The sequence below is a fragment of the Suillus fuscotomentosus genome (assembly GCF_016647785.1).
Source record: "Suillus fuscotomentosus strain FC203 chromosome Unknown F5891scaffold_11, whole genome shotgun sequence".
NCBI classification, from domain to species: domain Eukaryota; kingdom Fungi; phylum Basidiomycota; class Agaricomycetes; order Boletales; family Suillaceae; genus Suillus; species Suillus fuscotomentosus.
The window spans coordinates 872,909-891,636 of record NW_024539523.1 but is presented as its reverse complement, the minus strand read 5'-3'; the positions used below and the strand labels follow the sequence as shown (position 1 = coordinate 891,636).

Here is an 18,728-nt window from a genome sequence, read left to right as displayed (position 1 = left end):
TGAGGGACGCTGTAGGAAGCGCCACCGAAGCAGACTCGGAAGCACTTGATCATCGAAGCGGCAGGGCCTGGACCGAAAGGTAACAGTGCTTCAACCTAGTGAGTGTCGGTGCATACCAGTAGTTAGTTTGTATGATACTTACCTGTAAATACTCTGTGAGCGTCAGTGTTTGAACATTTGAACAGCATCATTCACCTACGGATGAGCCGGCTTGTGAGAGCGCTTGCTTATGTGAGAAGTTAGAGTTAGTGATTGGTACATTGAATTGTAGTCAATACGGTCCTACCATGCTACTACTATGCAGTGATATCTCCTCCAGACGTATCATCGCCCAAGGAATCGGTCGAGGTATGATGTATCCTAGTAGCTCAGTCATGTCTGCTGTATGTTCAGCATCAAAATGTGAGCATAGTTCATTCTGAACCGGACAAACGCAACTTCAAACTCATTGCGGTCCTACCATGATTATGATTAGTAGTACTACTTTACAGGTCAAAGCTATTAAGGTCCGACCTACATGTCCAACCTACTCCGGTGATGATTAATGACTACTCGTATCACAATAAGTCACTGAATAACGACTCGGAAGGGTCAGTTCACTCCAAAAACAACTTGAAACTTCAATATTGAATTGCAGATTAAGGTCCAACCAATAACGCTCCACTTGCACTGCAGCGATGCTTTAGCAGGTGCGTGCCCATTGTCTCACAATGAGTAGATGTGCTGATTATCATCCATGTCATGCACCGCACTTACAGTTTGTTTTATCTACAGCATTTGCGGCGGTGTAGTACTCGGCACCATGGGCCATCGACATTTGAATGGAGGCTCGTAATTAATACAGTCTGACGAACCAATGGAGGCTCATAACTAATACAGTCCGACGAATCGAAGCATCCGAAGCTCATCCTCTTTTTTCTCTCTCCACACCAAACGACACCGTTGCTTCACCATACACTATGGCCCCTCCAATCAAATATAAAACCGACGCGGCTAAGCTTCAGGCCGTAAGGGCCAAGCGTTTGCGTTACTATGCTAAGTAAGTATCGTCTATTTCGTTCAGCCTACGATGCCCTGATTACAGATGCAGGTGCCGTGAGGAGATCCTTGCAAAAAGAAGAGAGAAATACCACCTCAACAAAAATCGTCGAAAGGATGACGACGGCAGCGACAACAAGGGCGTGGGTGACAACTTGGATAAGGGCAATGATAGCAGTGACGAGTGTGCGAGCGATGACGATGAATCAATGTACGTGCTGAATATTATTATTGTCGCTGTGCTTTTAATATAAATATCAGAAGGACATTAGCTGATTGTATTGCCGTGGTGAAGTATGCTAAGGACGACTTCATGCAGCACATCAAATCTCCGCAACAATTCACCTTGGGTGTCTTCGCCGAATACGCGAAGTCTATCCCAGATGCTCCCGGAACTCACGGAGATAGAGAGATTCTCAAGCGCGCGATGTCAAGCATCGAGGACTTCCTTGACAGGGCTAGTTGAGGACAAGACGGTATCCTCCAACTTTGCGGTGTTTGTGACGAGTGGCGTGCCGCAGAACAAGTGTGCAGGAGCATGAGGGACACCATTGCTATGGTGGAAGACATCTATTGTCATGCGCTCAGCGATGGAGATGCTCAGTTAGCCATAGTCCATTTACTCAAGGGATTCTTGTACCAGAACTACAACGAATGTTGAATAGGCTCAAGAGGCTTGCACACTAATGTCACTTTGAATTGCATATTTTTCATTGAGATTCATGCGTGTTCACTACTATGTAAAAGCTCAGGTATACATTTGTTACGTCAACACCTCCGTTTCGCCGCGGTCAATGGCCTCTTCCATCAGCTGAATGCCTTCGGCTACTGAGCGGACCTTCGAAAAAGAGGCCCTGCTCACGCCAATGACATGGGACGAGGTCTGCTGCCTGTTGGCGGATCACAAATCAGTTGCCGTTAATCTAAATAATGCGGATCACTTACCAAGTAGAAAATATGCCAATACAGCGGCCACGAGTCACCCAGTAGAAGGGTCCTGTAGCATCAGCCGCTGGCACATTGTAGGTCACAACAGGAGTCAACGCTGGGATGAGTGGAGCTGATGCTGAAGTAGTCTTAACAGCACTGATAGCAGAAACGGCGGCGACCAGCGCATTCTGGACCGCATCATGGATCTTGGACGTCACATCAGACGCCTCCTGCCCAGTGATATTCATTTGGGCCAAGAGCTCAATGAGACTATCTGTTGAACACTAGTAAGAAGCAGAGTGTGCTTAGGAATATCGTTGCTTACCAGTGCCATTACCCCCAGTATCGTCAGCGATGGGGGCCGCAGGGAGGTCATCTATCCTGCTAGTAAGATCGCCAGTACCGTCAGTGATGGGGGCCGCAGGGAGGTCATCTATCCTGCTAGTAAGAACCAGACCGCGCAAAGAAATATTGTTGCTTACCAGTGCCATTACCATCAACAATGAGCGCCACAGGCACGGCATCTGTTATCGTGCTGGGGGAGATCATCATTGGGTGTAGTAAGTGGTAGGAGAATGATGTTGAAAAGTTGGAACTGACCTCGGGCTTTTTGTACTGAAAGCCATCCATATTGGGTGATGCAAAAACCTTCAGGTAGCCTTCGCCGCTGTAGTCGTAGTTCTTGCATCGCACTGGCAGTGAGTTCGATGAGTTCGAGTTCGATGAGTTGCAAGCTTCTGTCATGCTAACATGTCACCTTGTGTCACACCTTCTCATGTGCAAGCCCATTGCCGGAGCCCATTGTCCGAGCGATGTTACCTGCTGGAGATTCTTCAAATGCAGGCCCCACCCGAATTGATGGTGTCACCGAGGGTGTTGCCCCAACCAGTCATCAAACTGTCCAACGTGCCCCTTCACGTTTCACTTTTCGACAAGTCAGCAATCGAAAACGACCCAAGCTCAATCACTATGCACCACCTACCTCACAGTTGCGAGAGACGGTCCATACTGCCTTCAGGTTTTCAGGACGTCGAGATGGGAATATGCAGGTGTCTGCTGCCCATCTGATTTGTCGCCCGTCACCTTCGTCCACACACCAGTCTTCCCAATTTGCAGGCCCTGAGGACGGAAGCACTGAGTTTGATTTTGCAGTGTTTGATGAACCTTCAATGGATGCTGGCGAAGACGGAACAATGACTCAAAGTCAGAAAAGCAAGCGCACAGCTGGTGTGAGTTATCTTTATTTCTGTCGCATTATTCCTTACTCACTGTCTTCGTCAGGACAATCCTCTGCTTGTTTGGAAAAAGGAACGTGATACATATCTCCGGGAGATCATTTGGTTGGATGGACACTGTAGAGAATCATGCCTCTCATGGCGTGATATGGTAGTTTTCACCAAGGAGTATACAGCACGAACTCATAGCATTACTCTGTGCGCTACCCGCAGCTATCTCTATATGAGGCGCAGCTTTCCCACGCAACGCGCGCCATGCGCGCACCATTCCCGCGCTTCACGATGTATACGCGCGCGCGTTCCCGCGCTTGCGCGCCCTATAGCGCCAGCCATCCAGATGCATCCATCCACTGTCCACCAAGCTCCCTAGTATGTATATTTCCATTTCCTTTATTAGCATAGTTCCACCTTTATTTTTATCATAGTTTCTCACTCATATATATTTTTACATACCTACTCGGTAGCGCTTCGGCTCCACATGAGCGCGCTTAGGCGCGCTATATAAGCGCCAGCAGTACATACTACACTGGACCTACTTTTCCTACTTTTCACTTACTAGTTACTACCCACTTACTACTTAGCAGAATATAGTAGAAAGCTATTCCTTTACATTTTGCACTCTTATATCTCTTATCTTGCTTTATATCACTACTTAAGCTTAGTTTCTCATTTCCGCATACGCGCGCGCACTTTCCCGCGCTTCGCGCTAATACGCGCGCGCGTTCCCGCGCCTTTGTACCTTGCGCGCTCCTGCGCTTTCTCGCGCTTCGCTTAAGCGCACACTTCTAGATCCTTGCTGCACTCACTTCCCCTATAGGGTCGAACGCACTTGCTTCTCAAGTAACGCAGACTAGGCAGCGCGCGACCTTACAACTTTTACAGATACAGTCAGGAGCTTCTTTTGTTCCTCATTGTATTGTTGTTTCTACAACGTGGTGAAAATGCAAGGGACTTGTGTGCAGGCTGTTGCGCCAATCCTGCAGAATTCCGATGTCAGGATTGCGACGACATGCAACTGTACTGTGGTACATGCTCACTGGCAAATCATGCCCGGTCTCCCACCCATCGCATACAGGTATGTGATCTCTTACGAGCAAGATGAAATATATTGATTGATTTGCAGCAATGGAATGGTGTATTCTTCGAGAGCTCTTCCTTGAAGATGCTAGGCCTTCGAGTACAACTCGGGCATCCCATCGGTCATCCATGCATCCTCCCGCAGCCGGCATTTAACAACGACTTTGTGCTTATCGACACGAACGGAATACACGAACTAGGACTGGACTTCTGTGGTTGTGAGACATCCGAGACACATGTTAAACAACTCCTTCGTCACGGATGGTTCCCTTCCACGCCAACTAACCCTAGGACAGCGGCAACATTTCGACTTCTGCATTACTACCAAATCTTATCCTTCGAGTCGAAGGCATCAGCCTATGAATTCTACCATTCTCTTGTTCGACTCACGGATAATACAGGGATGATGAAATGCATGCCGGTACGCTTATATCTACCTTTGTTCCTTCAGTCTCTTACTGTCTACCTCAGGATCGCTATGATGGATTCATGCGGATGGTGCGTAAGTGGCGGCATCTCACAATGCTGAAACGTTTTGGACGTGGCCACGATCCCAGTGGCGTAGATGGTACATCGCAGGGCGAATGCGTGGTGCTATGTCCAGCATGTCCGCAGCCAGGGAAGAATTTACCTGAGGGTTGGCAAACTGCTTCGAAAGCAAAACGGTGTGTTGTACCACAGATATTGATCCACTAGGCTGATGTCTTTAGGTGGTTGTATGCAGTATTTCTAGCGATCGACGCGAATTTTCGATTGAAAAGACGGAACGTATCGAGCGATCACGCAGACCCAAGTCTTTCGAGTGGCTGGTCTTACTTTGTCGAGGAGAAAGAGTACAAGGCCTTCCTGGCCGAACATCTCACTGAGGCGCAGGAGGTATGTGACCATTTGGTTTAATCAATTGACGTGTACTCACACTATCTTACAGAAAAGTACATGTTCGAGCCACAGCGCTGTCAACATGGCAGATACAAAGCAGGCGCAAGGGCTTGCTGCTACTGGCGTCGGTACAGTAGACTGTGCCCTGTCATAATTTTAAACTGGCCAAATGGAGTCGGCGATCTGCAAAAGGGCGAGAAGTAAGTCACGGTCTCGTTGCGTTTGTATTTACCATGTCTTATCATGCGCTTGACAGGTACATCAATATGGATTATCTCTTTTTCTTGACTTTGCGTGGTATGCAGCTCGAAATGCTCAACGTGTCCTACGATATTGCGTGCCAATGGCACAAAAACCTCTGGGCCCGCATGAAGTCCTTTCCTCGATCCCATGGCTTGGATTATCTCACCAAGTATATACGCTTCTTCGTGCCAAAGTTCCACCTCCCCACACATGTTGCAAAATGTCAGACCATCTTCTCGTTTAATTTCACGCGTTATGTCGGCCGGACGGATGGTGAAGCCCCAGAGAGGGGCTGGTCGAATATCAACCCTGTAGCATCAAGTACGAAAGCGATGGGTCCTGGTTGTCAGTCGTGACACGCTGGACGACCATTTTGGTGATTGGAATTGGAAAAAGACCGTCGGGTTGGGCGCGTCTCTCCTGTACAAGATGAAGGATGCTCTAGCTGAGAAGGCTGTGCATGCACTCGCATTTGAGGAATTTGACTGCTGTCATCACTCCCGAGCATCGCTCTGCGTGGTTAGAAGAAATGCAAGCTTGGGAAGATAATCCGAACGACACATCGATCTCTAATCCGCTTGAGGCCAAAGCCATGGGTGAGTATTTTCTGCTATTATACAGTTACCTTGGACTAATGATTTTGTCTAGCTATAACGCAAGCAGGAGTAAGGCTAAAGCTCGCGGAGCTGGAGGCCGAGGAGCTTCAGCGAGGTATAGACTCCTCTTTGCACCCACAAATCTCGCCTAGTGTGCTTATTGCTTCAGGCATAGACCTGGAAGAGGAACAGTGAGCATTTGCCCTCTGACGGCCACAAACAAGCTGACATACTTTCGAAGGCATCGTCTAGCCAATATCGCCAGAGTCGATGGGTCAACATGCTACCGACATGCAGAAAGGCAGTCTCACACAGATGCGGAACTCGCTTCGTCGTAGGATCGATATGTGGCGACGTACACAAGTCCTTTACCTCCCGGCCGTTCAAGGCCTTATTGATCAGGCAGCCGCACGTGAAGGCCACGAGAACGCCGAATGTATACACCTCTGGTTACCTTCAGAACTGAAAACCAAGCCGTGCGATCCACGCCTACAAGAGGACGAATGGGAATTGCGCTACTGCACAGGCTCATGATGCACTAGAAGAACTGCGGCAGTGTCTACGCATTCACTGCTCCTTACTGACATTCAAAAGGGAATGGGTGCGTGGTCAAGGTGCAAATACTCGTGCTCAGAATGCCCTTGCCCGCATCCACCGAAGGCGTACGGCCTGCGTGAAGTGTTATCGGTCAGCATGGATGGCGCTCAAGAGCCTAGCTACAATCATGAAGAAGACCGGTTGGCAGGGCAGGTTGCAGGAATTGGCCGACACTCACATTAAGCCCCTCGTGGACCCATATGCTACTGGCGAAGGGAGACATCATGTATCGTGGATCTGGATGATGGATGGTGTTGATCATGGCAATGAAGGTGACGACTGATGGTAAGCACTCGTTGTGGTCTATATTTTGCAAACTAACATACTATAAGGTGTACGAATCGAGTGGTGCAAAACCCGTGCGAGGGCACTGCGGTAGTCGGAAGAGGTCGAATTACTCACGGAAGAGATGCGCAGGGTGCTGGAATTTTTTACCTGGCAGCAAGCACGGTGGGAAGAACAGGGAAAGGCATGCGTTGGGGAGTGTGCCGCTGACATTGAAGGGTTGCGAGCTTATGCTGCCCGACAGGCTAACATCCGTCGCGGGCTTGCAGACCATTTTCGGGTGCTGTGGGCACCCTTTCTTTTGCTGGAAGGTCCCATTGACCTGCCACCTCAGTTGGCCGAACATTCATTACCAGACCTCATGATTCCCGACATTCTCTAACCTACTTCTGTGCTGTACCTGATCGCTGTTCCTAGCTAGTAGTGTACCTGATATTCAATCCATCACCGGCTGTTATTTGACATTCAAAGTGATTTAAGTTGCCGAAGACTCGACTGGAAAATTGACCGAAATACAAATGACCGAGCCGCAAAGTAATTGACCAAGCTATATACTATAGGACTGCTAACTAGCATGTTGTAATGCATCACAAGAAGGCTAAGTAGCATACTTGATGCATCACCTGTGACTTGTAGTTAGCAGACTTGATGCATCATAGCTACAGGGACTGGTGGCGTCATAGTCCTTTCCTCTCTGAGTGTCGACGTCATTCGAACACATAGCTCTTTCCTCTTCAGGCGATAAGCCTCAGAAGCACGTATATATACCTCAAAGGACGCGGATCACCTCTTCTTCCCGTCCGTCATCATCATGCCTTCTGCAGCGCATACGCGCTCTCGGAGCTCTGGCACGAAAGGCACCACACTCAGCCCACCAGCCTCTACTTCCGCTATCCCAGCCTTTACCACCATGTCCTCATTACAGGCCACTGTGACGGCAATCTCTCTTAGCCAAACTGACCTAGACAAAATTGAGGTCCTTGATTGCAGCAAGAACAATTGGAGCCTTTGGTCTGACCGTATGCAGAACTACCTTCTCCTGAAACATGGAGGAGGATATATTCTAGGTCTCGTCACTCAGGCCTGATCCTTCTGTGGACCCTGTGAGTGCTGGTCATTGGGACCTTAATAACCTATGCATCATCGCCGCGCTACGCACATGCTCGACCTCCGAGGAAAATGAATTCCTTCACAACTACACCAATGCATACCTCACGTGGAACGCTCTCAAGTCTCGTCACGAACAGGTCGGGCCCATCGCTCAGATCTTGCTCATCCAACAGGTGCTGTCCATCCGTTATCGACGCTCTGAGCGTCTCTCCACCACGAGCACTCAACTTGGTGAACTCGTTCGGCGCATATATGCTATTGGCATACCTAAGGAAGATGATTTCCTCACTATCATGATGCTTAACGCCATGGCAGAGGATCTCCCCCACGTCCGCAATCACATTGCAGATGCTCTCGCCACCAGTACTTCCACCACCTCTTATGGTCCCTCGAACATTCGCTCACTGCCTCGACGTTGAGCAACAGCTCATCGACACGGAGAAATCCAAGAGTGGTGATGTCGTCATGGCTGCCACCGGCAAGGGGAGCAGCACTCATCACCGTGACCGTGTCTCCTGTAGTACCTGTGGCAACTCGAGCCACCCCTCCAAGGACTGTTTCGCTAAAGGAGGAGCCATGGAAGGAAAACGGGATGAGGTGCTGGCGCGCAAACGTGCCACGCAAGAAGCTAGGGGGTCATCAGCAGGTAATAAGACAGCAAACTGCACCTAAGCCAGCAGTGGCCACCGGGAAACCCGGTGGTCTTCGCTATGACACTAGTGGTCGAGCATACTTGCTCGACAGCGAGTCACACCAGGCTATATATGTGGCGTCTCCCCCAGAACCTGCTGACACTCATACACCTTCGACTGAGTTCGCAGGTCTCGCCAGCGACACTATCACTCCTGCATTTATACGCGAACTGTCTGCCAGTAGATGAAGATGAGTATACTGCACTCATCGCAGCTGTGGATTCTCTTACCACCAGCCTCGACTGGCGCTCATACTCCCTGCGCTGTCGACTTCGCTGGCATCACCTACAAGGCCCCCAACCAGCGTCTGCGCACCATTGTGGACCCATCCATAATTCCTTTCTTCCTTGACAGTGGCGCATCCATTCACATTAGCAACAATGAGGCTGACTTCTTTAGTCTTCGGCCCATTCCCCCCCGTCCTGTCAATGGTGTTGGAGGTTCCTCCATTCAAGCTGTGGGCATCGGCACTCTGCACCTCGTCGTCGCCAGAGGGATCCACATCACCCTCGAAAATGTTCTCTTCATCCCCGCTGCCACCGTCTGCCTCATATCTGTCTCTGCTCTCTGCGCAGCGCATCGGTGTGTCGCGTCTTTCGACACTGCCAACTGTTGGGTACAGTCACATAATGGAACCCGCATGCTCTCAGGCACGTTGACGTCTCGCCGACTCTACGCCCTTTCCGGTGGACAGTTATCAGCTGAGCATGCCTACATGGCGAACATCAAACCCACTCTTCACTCCTGGCATCGCCGCCTTGGACACGCAAACTTTCGCGCTGTCTACGATCTTGCTCGTTCCGGTAACGCTATCGGTATGGATATTGATCTCTCTGCTGTACCTCCCAAATGTGACGATTGCATCCTTGGGAAGCAGACGAGAAACATCGTCCCAAAGGTATGGACAGGGAATAGAGCAGAGAGGAAGTTAGGGATTGTCCATGTCGACCTTATGGAGCACCCTGATACTGCATCTGCCGCTGGTAATAGATACGTCATGGACATAATTGATGACTTTTCATCCTATGCGTGGGCCATCCCACTCGCCGCAAAATCTGATGCTTTCCCTGCCCTACAAGCCTGGGCACTCGCTCGTGAAGTGGAGTCTGGCTTGAAGGTGGGTATATATCGCTCCGACAACGGCGAACTAAAGAGCGATTCCATGCGGGATTGGCTTCTCTCGCGAGGCTCCCAGCAGCAGTTCACTGCACCTTACACTTCAGCACAAAATGGGTGTGTCGAACGCCTGCACCGCACGCTAATGGGTAAAGCTCGTGTGATGCGCTCAAGCTGCGATGTCCCCGTCAACAGATGGGATGAGTTCGTTCTCACTGCTTGCTACTTGTCCAACCGTACTCCTGTGATCTCCCAGCTGAATCACACTCCCTTCGAACACTGGCACGGCCACAAACTGGACCTGGCCCATTTGCGTGAGATTGGCTGCAGAGCCTTTGTGTTGATACAGAATCGACATAATCCTAAGGTATACAGTCGGTCTGTCGAATGTGTACTTATCGGCTACTCTCCAGACTCAAAGGCTTACCGTTGCTACCATCGGGCCTCACACAAAGTATTCGTCTCCTATCATGTCTCCTTTATAGAGTCACATCACCTTGGCACACCATTACCGGCCGTCGCCACAGCTCCACCCGCGCCCTCGCCAACGCCTCATGAGCCTTCTCATGCAGTAACTATCGAGGAAGTCGCAGACATTGACGCACCCATGCTACCCCTTCCTCTGCCACCTTCTTACTCTCCAGAAGCACCTCGGCGCTCTCCCCGTACACCTATCCCTTCCGCCCGTCATTGTGCCATGGAAGGTAAGCCCTATGTATCACCTACTCAACGCACTGTCCTGGAGGCTCTCGCAACGGCAGACCATGCTCAACCTCTCACCACGACATCGCAACTCCCTGAGGACACACTAGCATCGAGTATCTCTGAGGAGGAGCTCCAAACATTGGCAAATGTCTTCACGGCCATGCCTGACAACCTGGAGCATGAGTTTCCGGATGACCCCACTACTTACAGTGAAGCCATGGCTTCAGACCACGCTTCAGACTGGACCGCGGCTCTAACAGAGGAGTTCAACTCTTTACGGGACCTTGGCATATACAAACTAGTCCCACAGTCAGCAGTACCTCCCGGTCGAAAGATTATGAGGGGACGGCCTGTCTTTAAGCTTAAACGTGACCAACACGGTAAGCCTGCGCGTTTCAAGGCACGATATGTGTGTCGTGGGTACTCGGCCGTGTGGGGCCAGGACTACACAAAGACCTCTGCACCTACAGCGCACCTCGAATCCTTCCATGTTCTGACTCATCTCGGTGCTGCATTGGACTGGGAAATCGATCAGATTGACATCAAAACAGTGTTCCTCCATGGACTGCTCGAATCCGACAAAGTGTGCTACATGTACCAGCCTGACGGTTTCATCGAAGCTGGCAAAGAAGACTGGGTCTGGGAGCTCCAAAAGGGGTTGTACGGGATGAAGCAAGGGGGTCTTGTCTGGAATAGGACTATGAACGAGGCAATGATATCCTGGGGCTTCAAGTGCCTCAAATGCGAACATTGCATTTACTTTCGTCATACAGATACTGGTATCCTCCTCAGTCGCCGTTCACGTTGACGATTTTCTCACTGTTGGCAACACCAAGGCCGCTGTCTCACACTTCAAGGACCAGCTGCAGACAAAATGGTCTGTATCTGACCTAGGGGAAGCACGTTTCTGCTTGGGCATTGCATTAGAACGCAATCGCCTGAATCGGACGATAAGTCTCTCACAGACCGCGCTAATCGACCAGTGTCATCAGCCAATTCGGCTTGAAGGACGCATGCCCCATCTCGACGCCAATGGAGACCGGCCTCCATCTATCCCATCGCACCCATTCCCCTTCTACAGACTCCGAATGGGAACTTATGACGAGGACTCCTTACCGTTCGCTTGTCGGCTCTCTAATGTACATCGCTATCGGTACACGCCCAGACATAGCCCATTCTGTCCAGCAATTATGTAGGCACCTTGATTGCTATGGTCCCATTCACTGGGAGGCTGCGAAGCGCATCGTTCGGTATCTGAAAGGTTCTCGTGAACTTAGGCTGATCCTCGGGGGCGATCACCCACGCACAGCTGCTGGGTTTCACTGACAGCGACTATGCCAACTGCCCCGATATGCGGTGTTCAGTGAGTGGCTACTGCTTCACTCTCGGCAGTGGTATCATTACCTGGAGTGCGCGTCAGCAAAAGACAGTGTCTTTGTCGACATGCGAGGCTGAATATGTCGCTGCTTCTGAAGCCTCAAAAGAACTCGTCTGGCTGCGTACACTACTCGACGAACTGGAATTCACGCAGCCTTCAGCCACGCCCCTGCTGTGCGACAACACGGGGGGAATCATACTTTCCGAGGACGCATCCTATCATTCGAAGGTTAAGTATATCGACATCGCCATACACTCACTTCAAGAACGCGTGGCTCATAGCCAGATCAAGCTCAGTTATGTGAAATCACTCAACAACGCTGCGGACATCTTCACAAAAGCCCTGCCAAGGAAGGACTTTGAATGCTTGCGTTTATGCCTGGGCTTACAGTGAGAAATCAAGGAGGAGTATCGCCTGTCGCGTCGAGGAGGAGTGTTAGTGCAATGCACGCCGACACGACAAGCGGAGTTCAATGGTTGGAATACGAACCAATACATATATATATTGCATCGTAATATTCTCTCCCCTCAGTCTGTTCCATCACAACTGAGGGTGAGCTCTCTTGTTGGTTCGAGTCCTACCTAGATACTGACAAGCGCTCTCGCTAGACTGACAGTTGTATCTAGGTATACTATAATCTTAGTCTGTTCCATCACAACTGAGGACTGACGTTGTATCTAGCTTTAATAGGCTCATGCATCAGGAAAAACACCAAATCCTCATAGTCATAGTGGCAGCTATATAGCGCTACATAGGCGGTGTAGTACTATGTAGACATCCAGGCTACTATATAGTACTACATAACTGGTGTAGCCGAAACCAGGACTATGTAGAGCTTCAGGTGACGGTAGTAGCAATCTGTAGTCATTGTAGCACAGTAGCAGCAGTAGTTAGTTCTAGTCACTACGAGTGGAAATACAAAATGTTTCAAGGTCAATAAAAGTATTAAAATAAAAATCATGTGCTGTCTCATAGACGTTTGCGCTCGTCCACCCAGGGTCAACAGATGGTCCCATTTTTGGAATGAGGTGACACGGACAAACCATTTCGTCAAGATGGATCACGGCTGCATTCTGATGCAGCTGACGAGTTGAATGCGACACTTGACGCAGGCCAGAGGAGGGATCTGGCTCCCGAAGCGGCGTGAACCACTCGACGTAAGCTAGTGCTCGGGAGTTCGTTCCAACTAGAAACTGACGAGGGAGGGTAAAGATGATACGAACTTGTGCAACTCGCACACCTAGTACAGTATCCATTTCAGTCAGTGTGACATTGAAGTGTTGAATAGTAACCAATGCTTACCTTCGAGTGTCCGCAAATTCGTCGTCCGAGCACCATCACTTATCAGCGCCATATCGAATCTAGCGGGGGACCAAGGTTTTCGGCTGGCAGGACCAGGCTGCACTTCAGGTGTTGCTCTAATGCGCCACCGCTTTGGTGAGTCACTGGTGCGTGGATCAGGCGGGGTAACTATGATGACTTGTCGATAAATATCAAACCGGTCATGTGGACCGGGGATGATGTTATTATGTGGCATGTGTTCGCGCATGAAAGATTTGAGGGCGGGGAGAAACATGGTGGCGCCATGTGCAGTGATGAGGCGATCAACAGACTGCCGAGGGTGTGGAGGATGCTTGGCGAGAATACAGATCACATCAGTGGGGGATGACGCAGTGGGGGATGACGGAATGGTGTTTGTGGGGGCAGCAAACTCTTCAATCTCGGCGTCCGAGTCTGAATCCAAGTCATTTCTGCGGTTGGGATATGTGTGACTGGACACTGTGGCTGACTGGGATCGTTCCGACAACCAATCAAAGTAAGAACTATGTAGGAATACGGCTTCCTGCCATTGAAGCCATAAGGCCATTTGCTCCTCGTAGTCGCATTTGTTGCTGGCACGATAGGCGTCTTTTGCGAAATCAATGTGTAGTCGTTCTGGAAGCTCAGTGTTGAAACCGTCGGTGGAACCAAATAGAGTGATGGACTTAACAAAGTGTGAGATTTGATGTAATTTAGGAATGTTGAAGTGTTCGCGAACTTCAAGCTCTTGCAGGATGTCTTTGTTGGCGTGAAACACTGCAAGCGCGCTCTCCAGACCATCGAGGGATTCAGCAGTGTGCATTCGAAGCTGTGCGTAATATGAAAAGTCTAGAATGGCTCGTGCAACTACTAAGACTCGACTAGCATTAATTGTGTCAGTACAGCCTTTGTTGAGCACAGCTTACTAATGCTTACCTTGGGACAGCACCAGCGAGCAGACCAACGAAGACACACTGCATTTCTTTATGCTCTGTACCCGTCCACTGTCTCACAGTCGAGATACCCTTCTTGAAGTGCCGAAGTCCAGGGTAATCTGGAATTGCTTTGAAGTGTGAGTCCATTTCATCTTCACTGACAATCTCAAGACACCATTTAACTAAGTGGTCTTTAAAGACACCTTTATGGACCTGGTGGAGGAGGTCAGGCGTGAAGGCAAGAAAGATGTCGGCGTGAGGGAGATTTGCCCAGAATGGGTTGAAGACGGCGCGTAACCCATTGTCGTCGAATTGAATTGGATGCTGACCATTCTTCCGCTTCTCTAATATATCTTTTGTCACCTCAGGGTCCCGCATCTGCGAAGTCAATGGATCCCCTCGTTCATCGGCAGCGACCAAACACTTCGGACACCGATTTTCTTTACAGCACGCAACAAGACATTGTTCTGGGAAATCGGCTACATAAGCAGCAAGGATGGGGAAGACTTGACGGATTAACGAGTCTGCGCAGACCATCTCAACACCATTTTGACCGGCAGCAACGAGGGGTTCGAGGAGCAAGGACATGCAGTGGTGGAAAAGCCTGTAACCAGCAAGGGAGCATGCGTCAGAAGTAAAGCAATCAAGTTTTCCAGCAGGTAAGTATCCTATAAGGACCATTGCTCGCACTGATGTTTGCCGCCTCTTCTCTTTCGCAATGTTGCCAATGGTTAAGTACACGGGCCACGCCGATTTATCGCCTCGAAATTGCGACAGACAAGTTTTGTTGGACGCAAGAATTATGGGTGTGATTGTCGCACCTTTCGGCAACAGTTTCTAGACGCCATAGGTAAGTACTTATCATTTTCGCTTTTCCAGGTGTACTTACTTGCTTGTCGCACCACCAGTCAGCCGTCCACATGTCATCAATTACTCGGTGAAGTCCTGCTGGGTCTCTGTATGCTCGCGCAGGTGTGTACACCATGTGATCACGGAACAATGGATTTCCAATGAGGTCTTTGATGCACTCGACAGGATCTTGCATCCAGACTTTGACTTCTTCATGCAGCGTCTGGCCCTTCTCATCTGTTTTATTTCCCTGGACCTTAACCTTTTTGCAACTCCAGGCTGTCGCGTGTGGAAGCTCGTCGACTTTCTGGAGGAAAGATCTGTTATTGTGAAAAGAAGGTTTCGTTCGGTTTTGTGTCTATCGCCATGGTGAGTACGAAACCTTCAAAATTCAACACTAAACTTGAACTTACTATCGGTAATTTCAGAAACTCGTCTGTTCGAGTCTGGCCAAGGTTTTTAACAAGCCATTCGGCGAGTCCCCATTCCTCCCTTGCGACCTGAAGTTAATTGCCTTGCAGATGTGACAGGCAATGATTGGTACGTACCCACCATCAAAGGGAGCCCATTTGTCCTTGCCCATACACTCCTTATACTCCTGAAACCTCTCAAAGCCGGTTTTGCCTTCACGCAGTGTTTGGCCGGCGCCAACACATTGTTCAAAATATCGCGTGTGGTCCTCGTCTTCAACCTCCTCAATGGTCACCCTCCGATGTTTTGGCGCTGCTGGGTTGTCTGGATGATCGGGATTGGAAGACTCAGAGCGTGAGCGGCGATGGGGGGAATACGAGGAATACGAGTCAGCATGAGCTGAGTCACTGTTGGTGTCGGCTTGGTTTAATGTTCCTAAATGAGCCTGAGGTGCGCCGATGTCTTTTTGAGTTTCAACCAGCAGCTCCCACTGCCTTCTACAGTCAGGTTGATTATTGATATGTCTCCTGACACCTCCCTTTGAGCCCATCTCCTTGGCACAGAAATCGCAGTGAGGCATGGTGAGTGGGGTGCTTGCTAACTTCAAAACATTTTTTGATGTTCTTTTTTAAAGGCAGGCCCTGCCGGCACACTACACTACCCTTGGAGACGACTTTTGTTTGCGCGCTTCAGACCTGTCACGGTGGATCCAACTCGTTTGCACGCTTCAGGCCTGTCACGGGGGATCCAACGGATGACATCGAGGTCGTACGACTCGAGAACAGCGAAGATTGCTCTATGGTGAGTGTTTCCGAGGTTGCTTTCTAACTTCGTAATATTTTTAATGAGTTTTTTTTCAAGGCAGGCCCTGTAACTAACCCTTTCGTGGAGGCACCGATCTGGTGCGCACTTCAGGCCTGTGCAGGCCCTGCCCTGGTTACTGCACCACACTACACTAGTCTCGATATACCATGGGCAGCAAGCACTAATTTGAACAGTTGCGCCCGTTTGGCCTCCTCACAGCGCCTCACTTCTGCCTCCCAGCGCTCTACAATGAGTCTTTGCAAGTTTGCTTGCAGTAAGGTAAGAGCTGGACCCGGCACCATTTCCAAGAGCTGCAACTTTTTTGCATGCTCGCAATTCTTCAATTCCGCCTCCCAACGCTCCGTAATTAGTTTTTGCAAGTAGGACTGACTAACCATGACAGGGCTGGGCGTTTGGCGAAATGGCAGAGGAAGTGGATACATAGGCTCATCGAGCTTTGGCCTGCAAGCCGGTGAGCATTGGGGCTGTGATGAAGACATGCAACTAACCTTTTGACAATAATATTTCCATTTTTACTGGTAGCGGTTTTGTCGCCTATGGCTGGGGACACTGTACTATACAATTTGTCAGAGCATGCCGGTGAGTGTTTGATGCAGACTACATACCGCTTGTAGACTGAGATAACCATGGTAGGGAAATGTTGCACTGCAGTAACGGTACACTTGCTGCTTTTATCATTTTCCGTCTGTTGATCACAGCTTTAGCTCTGAACTTTACACGCCCTGAAATCAACAAAAAAATTCAAGGTTTAGATGTCTTTGTTTATGTCTTTCATAGCGCTATAAAATCAGCTTACCGTGAGCTAATGTTCCCTTGCAGACAACCATGGCTACCAGTCGCAAGGTCGCCTCAAAGCACGCAAAATCGAAGGATGCGCAACCAGCGCAACAAGTACCACCACCTACACGCACCGCAAGTGGTCGACAGCGACGCCCGACTGAAAAAGAAAACTACCGTGGTAAGCCCTGACAATATTGAGCGAGAATGTCTCACTCACTAGCGACTCTACAGTCTCTGAGTCTCAGCACGTCACCTATCGCCAAGAAACCAAGGAAAAGAAGATAGAAAAACAGAAGAAAAAAGCACTGAGGGCTGCTTACGATGCTGATCTCGACGGCTTCGAGGAAGAGCCATCTGAGCTGCGTAGCGACATGGATAGGGCAGAAGAAAATATGGTACGTTCACCCGTTTTCTTTGATGCAACTCAGAATAATCACTGATTAAATTTTTTATTTAGTTCTCAGATTGCGACATGGTGTCCAAGCTGTCCCGGTCCAAATCAAAGGTACTGACATTCAGTGCTGGTAAAATACCCCCAGTGTCGCGCAACGCCAGTGCCATGCGCAAGGCTACTACTACAGGTATGTGTCTAGTCTTTTGATTGTATACTAAGACTAATCCGCCTCTACTACTATCAAGCAGCTCCGACTTTGAGTCCATCTGATGACTCCGAGTCGGATGAGTCAACAGACCATGAGTCTCGCCGACCTGAAGACCACATTGATGACGAGGACAACGACTATGTCGCCGAAGAACTGTCGCCGATAGCTCGAGGGTCCAAGCGTCCACTTGACGACTCGGAGACTTTGGACGATGGCATGGTACTGCCGAAGATCAAGAAAAATTCAGATGGTTCACGCCATCGCATGAAAGTCAGCGACTTCGATGATGTGTCCAAAGAGATTTTGGGGACGGCAGCCTGTATTTTCCGGTGTCTGATAGTCTCCCAGGCGCCATTTCCCGAGAACATTGCTGTCGAGACGCAGTTGGCAAAAGAAGCCTGGCATGAGGCATGTCAAATCAAAGGCATCAATGTCAAATTGACACCTTCAGGTGTCAAAATGGTGAGTCATCTGATCTCCGTGTGTTCTTCAACTGATTTACTATATCATACTTTGCGAAGCTATTGACCCGCACATCACAAGTTCGTGGGGAACTCAAAACAAAAATGTGTTCACTGACAGCATCTTTTTTCAGTTTCCGGTCGAGCAATTCCAACGATGTGATACAACAGAATAGGGATCTAGCAGAGTCTTTGAAAGACGGTTCTGTATTTGCTTTCAAGGTACATATTTTGATGATCTACATGGTATTTCAAGTACTAACTCTTTGGACTAATAGGATTGGAAGTCGAAGAAGGGAATCTACAAGACGGAGTTACTGCAACTGGGCATCAACATCATGTGGTTCGCGAATCGACACGACGAAGGCGTCATCCACCATAAATATTTTAATCCTATGCCCGTCGAAGTTATCGCTCTTGTGCTTACAACTGTGAGTCTCTTATTCTATATTCAATTTGATGGCGCTGATGAATCACTGGTAGATCGAATGTTGTATCGACGAATGGTTACAAGGTCTGAAGGAAGATATCAAATTCACGTCGGCTACTTATGGAACTGTCTACCATGGACATTTCTGCTCCTTGCAGCGCTTCAACGAGCGGACGGCGCCTTACAAACTCCTCGACAAAATTCGTGTCAATCTGCACGACGTGGCTCGGTGCGTTGAACAGTGTTCTTTTTCAA

At 49.4% G+C, this 18,728-nt stretch overlaps 6 protein-coding genes across 6 annotated transcripts; 3 read left to right on the top strand and 3 right to left on the bottom strand.

The window, feature by feature from the left end:
* Window positions 1-959: 959 nt before the first annotated feature.
* F5891DRAFT_1184999 (uncharacterized protein) lies at window positions 960-1,504 on the top strand (the record flags this gene model as incomplete). Its single annotated transcript, XM_041366505.1, has 3 exons — window positions 960-1,039; window positions 1,091-1,249; window positions 1,300-1,504. The coding sequence occupies 3 exons, from the start codon at window positions 960-962 to the stop codon at window positions 1,502-1,504; spliced, it is 444 nt and encodes a 147-aa protein (XP_041229621.1).
* Window positions 1,505-1,801: 297 nt separating this feature from the next.
* Window positions 1,802-2,517, bottom strand: F5891DRAFT_977548 (uncharacterized protein; the record flags this gene model as incomplete). Its single annotated transcript, XM_041376716.1, has 4 exons — window positions 1,802-1,928; window positions 1,984-2,242; window positions 2,294-2,401; window positions 2,451-2,517. The coding sequence occupies 4 exons, from the start codon at window positions 2,515-2,517 to the stop codon at window positions 1,802-1,804; spliced, it is 561 nt and encodes a 186-aa protein (XP_041229620.1).
* A 1,695-nt stretch (window positions 2,518-4,212) lies between these two features.
* Window positions 4,213-7,262, top strand: F5891DRAFT_1126943 (uncharacterized protein; the record flags this gene model as incomplete). The annotated part of the gene is made up of 16 exons (XM_041364135.1): window positions 4,213-4,278; window positions 4,327-4,701; window positions 4,752-4,945; window positions 4,991-5,156; window positions 5,209-5,299; window positions 5,335-5,359; window positions 5,416-5,697; window positions 5,753-5,858; window positions 5,908-5,998; window positions 6,051-6,189; window positions 6,304-6,474; window positions 6,497-6,553; window positions 6,593-6,867; window positions 6,928-6,954; window positions 6,982-7,160; window positions 7,215-7,262. The coding sequence occupies 16 exons, from the start codon at window positions 4,213-4,215 to the stop codon at window positions 7,260-7,262; spliced, it is 2,292 nt and encodes a 763-aa protein (XP_041229619.1).
* Window positions 7,263-12,777: 5,515 nt separating this feature from the next.
* On the bottom strand, window positions 12,778-15,925 carry F5891DRAFT_946625 (uncharacterized protein; the record flags this gene model as incomplete). The annotated part of the gene is made up of 6 exons (XM_041374687.1): window positions 12,778-13,121; window positions 13,184-14,061; window positions 14,117-14,952; window positions 15,005-15,322; window positions 15,378-15,456; window positions 15,513-15,925. The coding sequence occupies 6 exons, from the start codon at window positions 15,923-15,925 to the stop codon at window positions 12,778-12,780; spliced, it is 2,868 nt and encodes a 955-aa protein (XP_041229618.1).
* Window positions 15,926-16,325: 400 nt separating this feature from the next.
* Window positions 16,326-16,828, bottom strand: F5891DRAFT_1184992 (uncharacterized protein; the record flags this gene model as incomplete). The annotated part of the gene is made up of 3 exons (XM_041366504.1): window positions 16,326-16,641; window positions 16,689-16,754; window positions 16,806-16,828. The coding sequence occupies 3 exons, from the start codon at window positions 16,826-16,828 to the stop codon at window positions 16,326-16,328; spliced, it is 405 nt and encodes a 134-aa protein (XP_041229617.1).
* Window positions 16,829-17,717: 889 nt separating this feature from the next.
* F5891DRAFT_1016368 (uncharacterized protein) lies at window positions 17,718-18,709 on the top strand (the record flags this gene model as incomplete). Its single annotated transcript, XM_041360934.1, has 4 exons — window positions 17,718-18,044; window positions 18,104-18,265; window positions 18,322-18,474; window positions 18,527-18,709. Coding segments are annotated over exons 1-4 (744 nt in total), but the record flags the coding sequence as incomplete, so codon positions are not given.
* Between the last annotated feature and the right edge of the window lie 19 nt (window positions 18,710-18,728).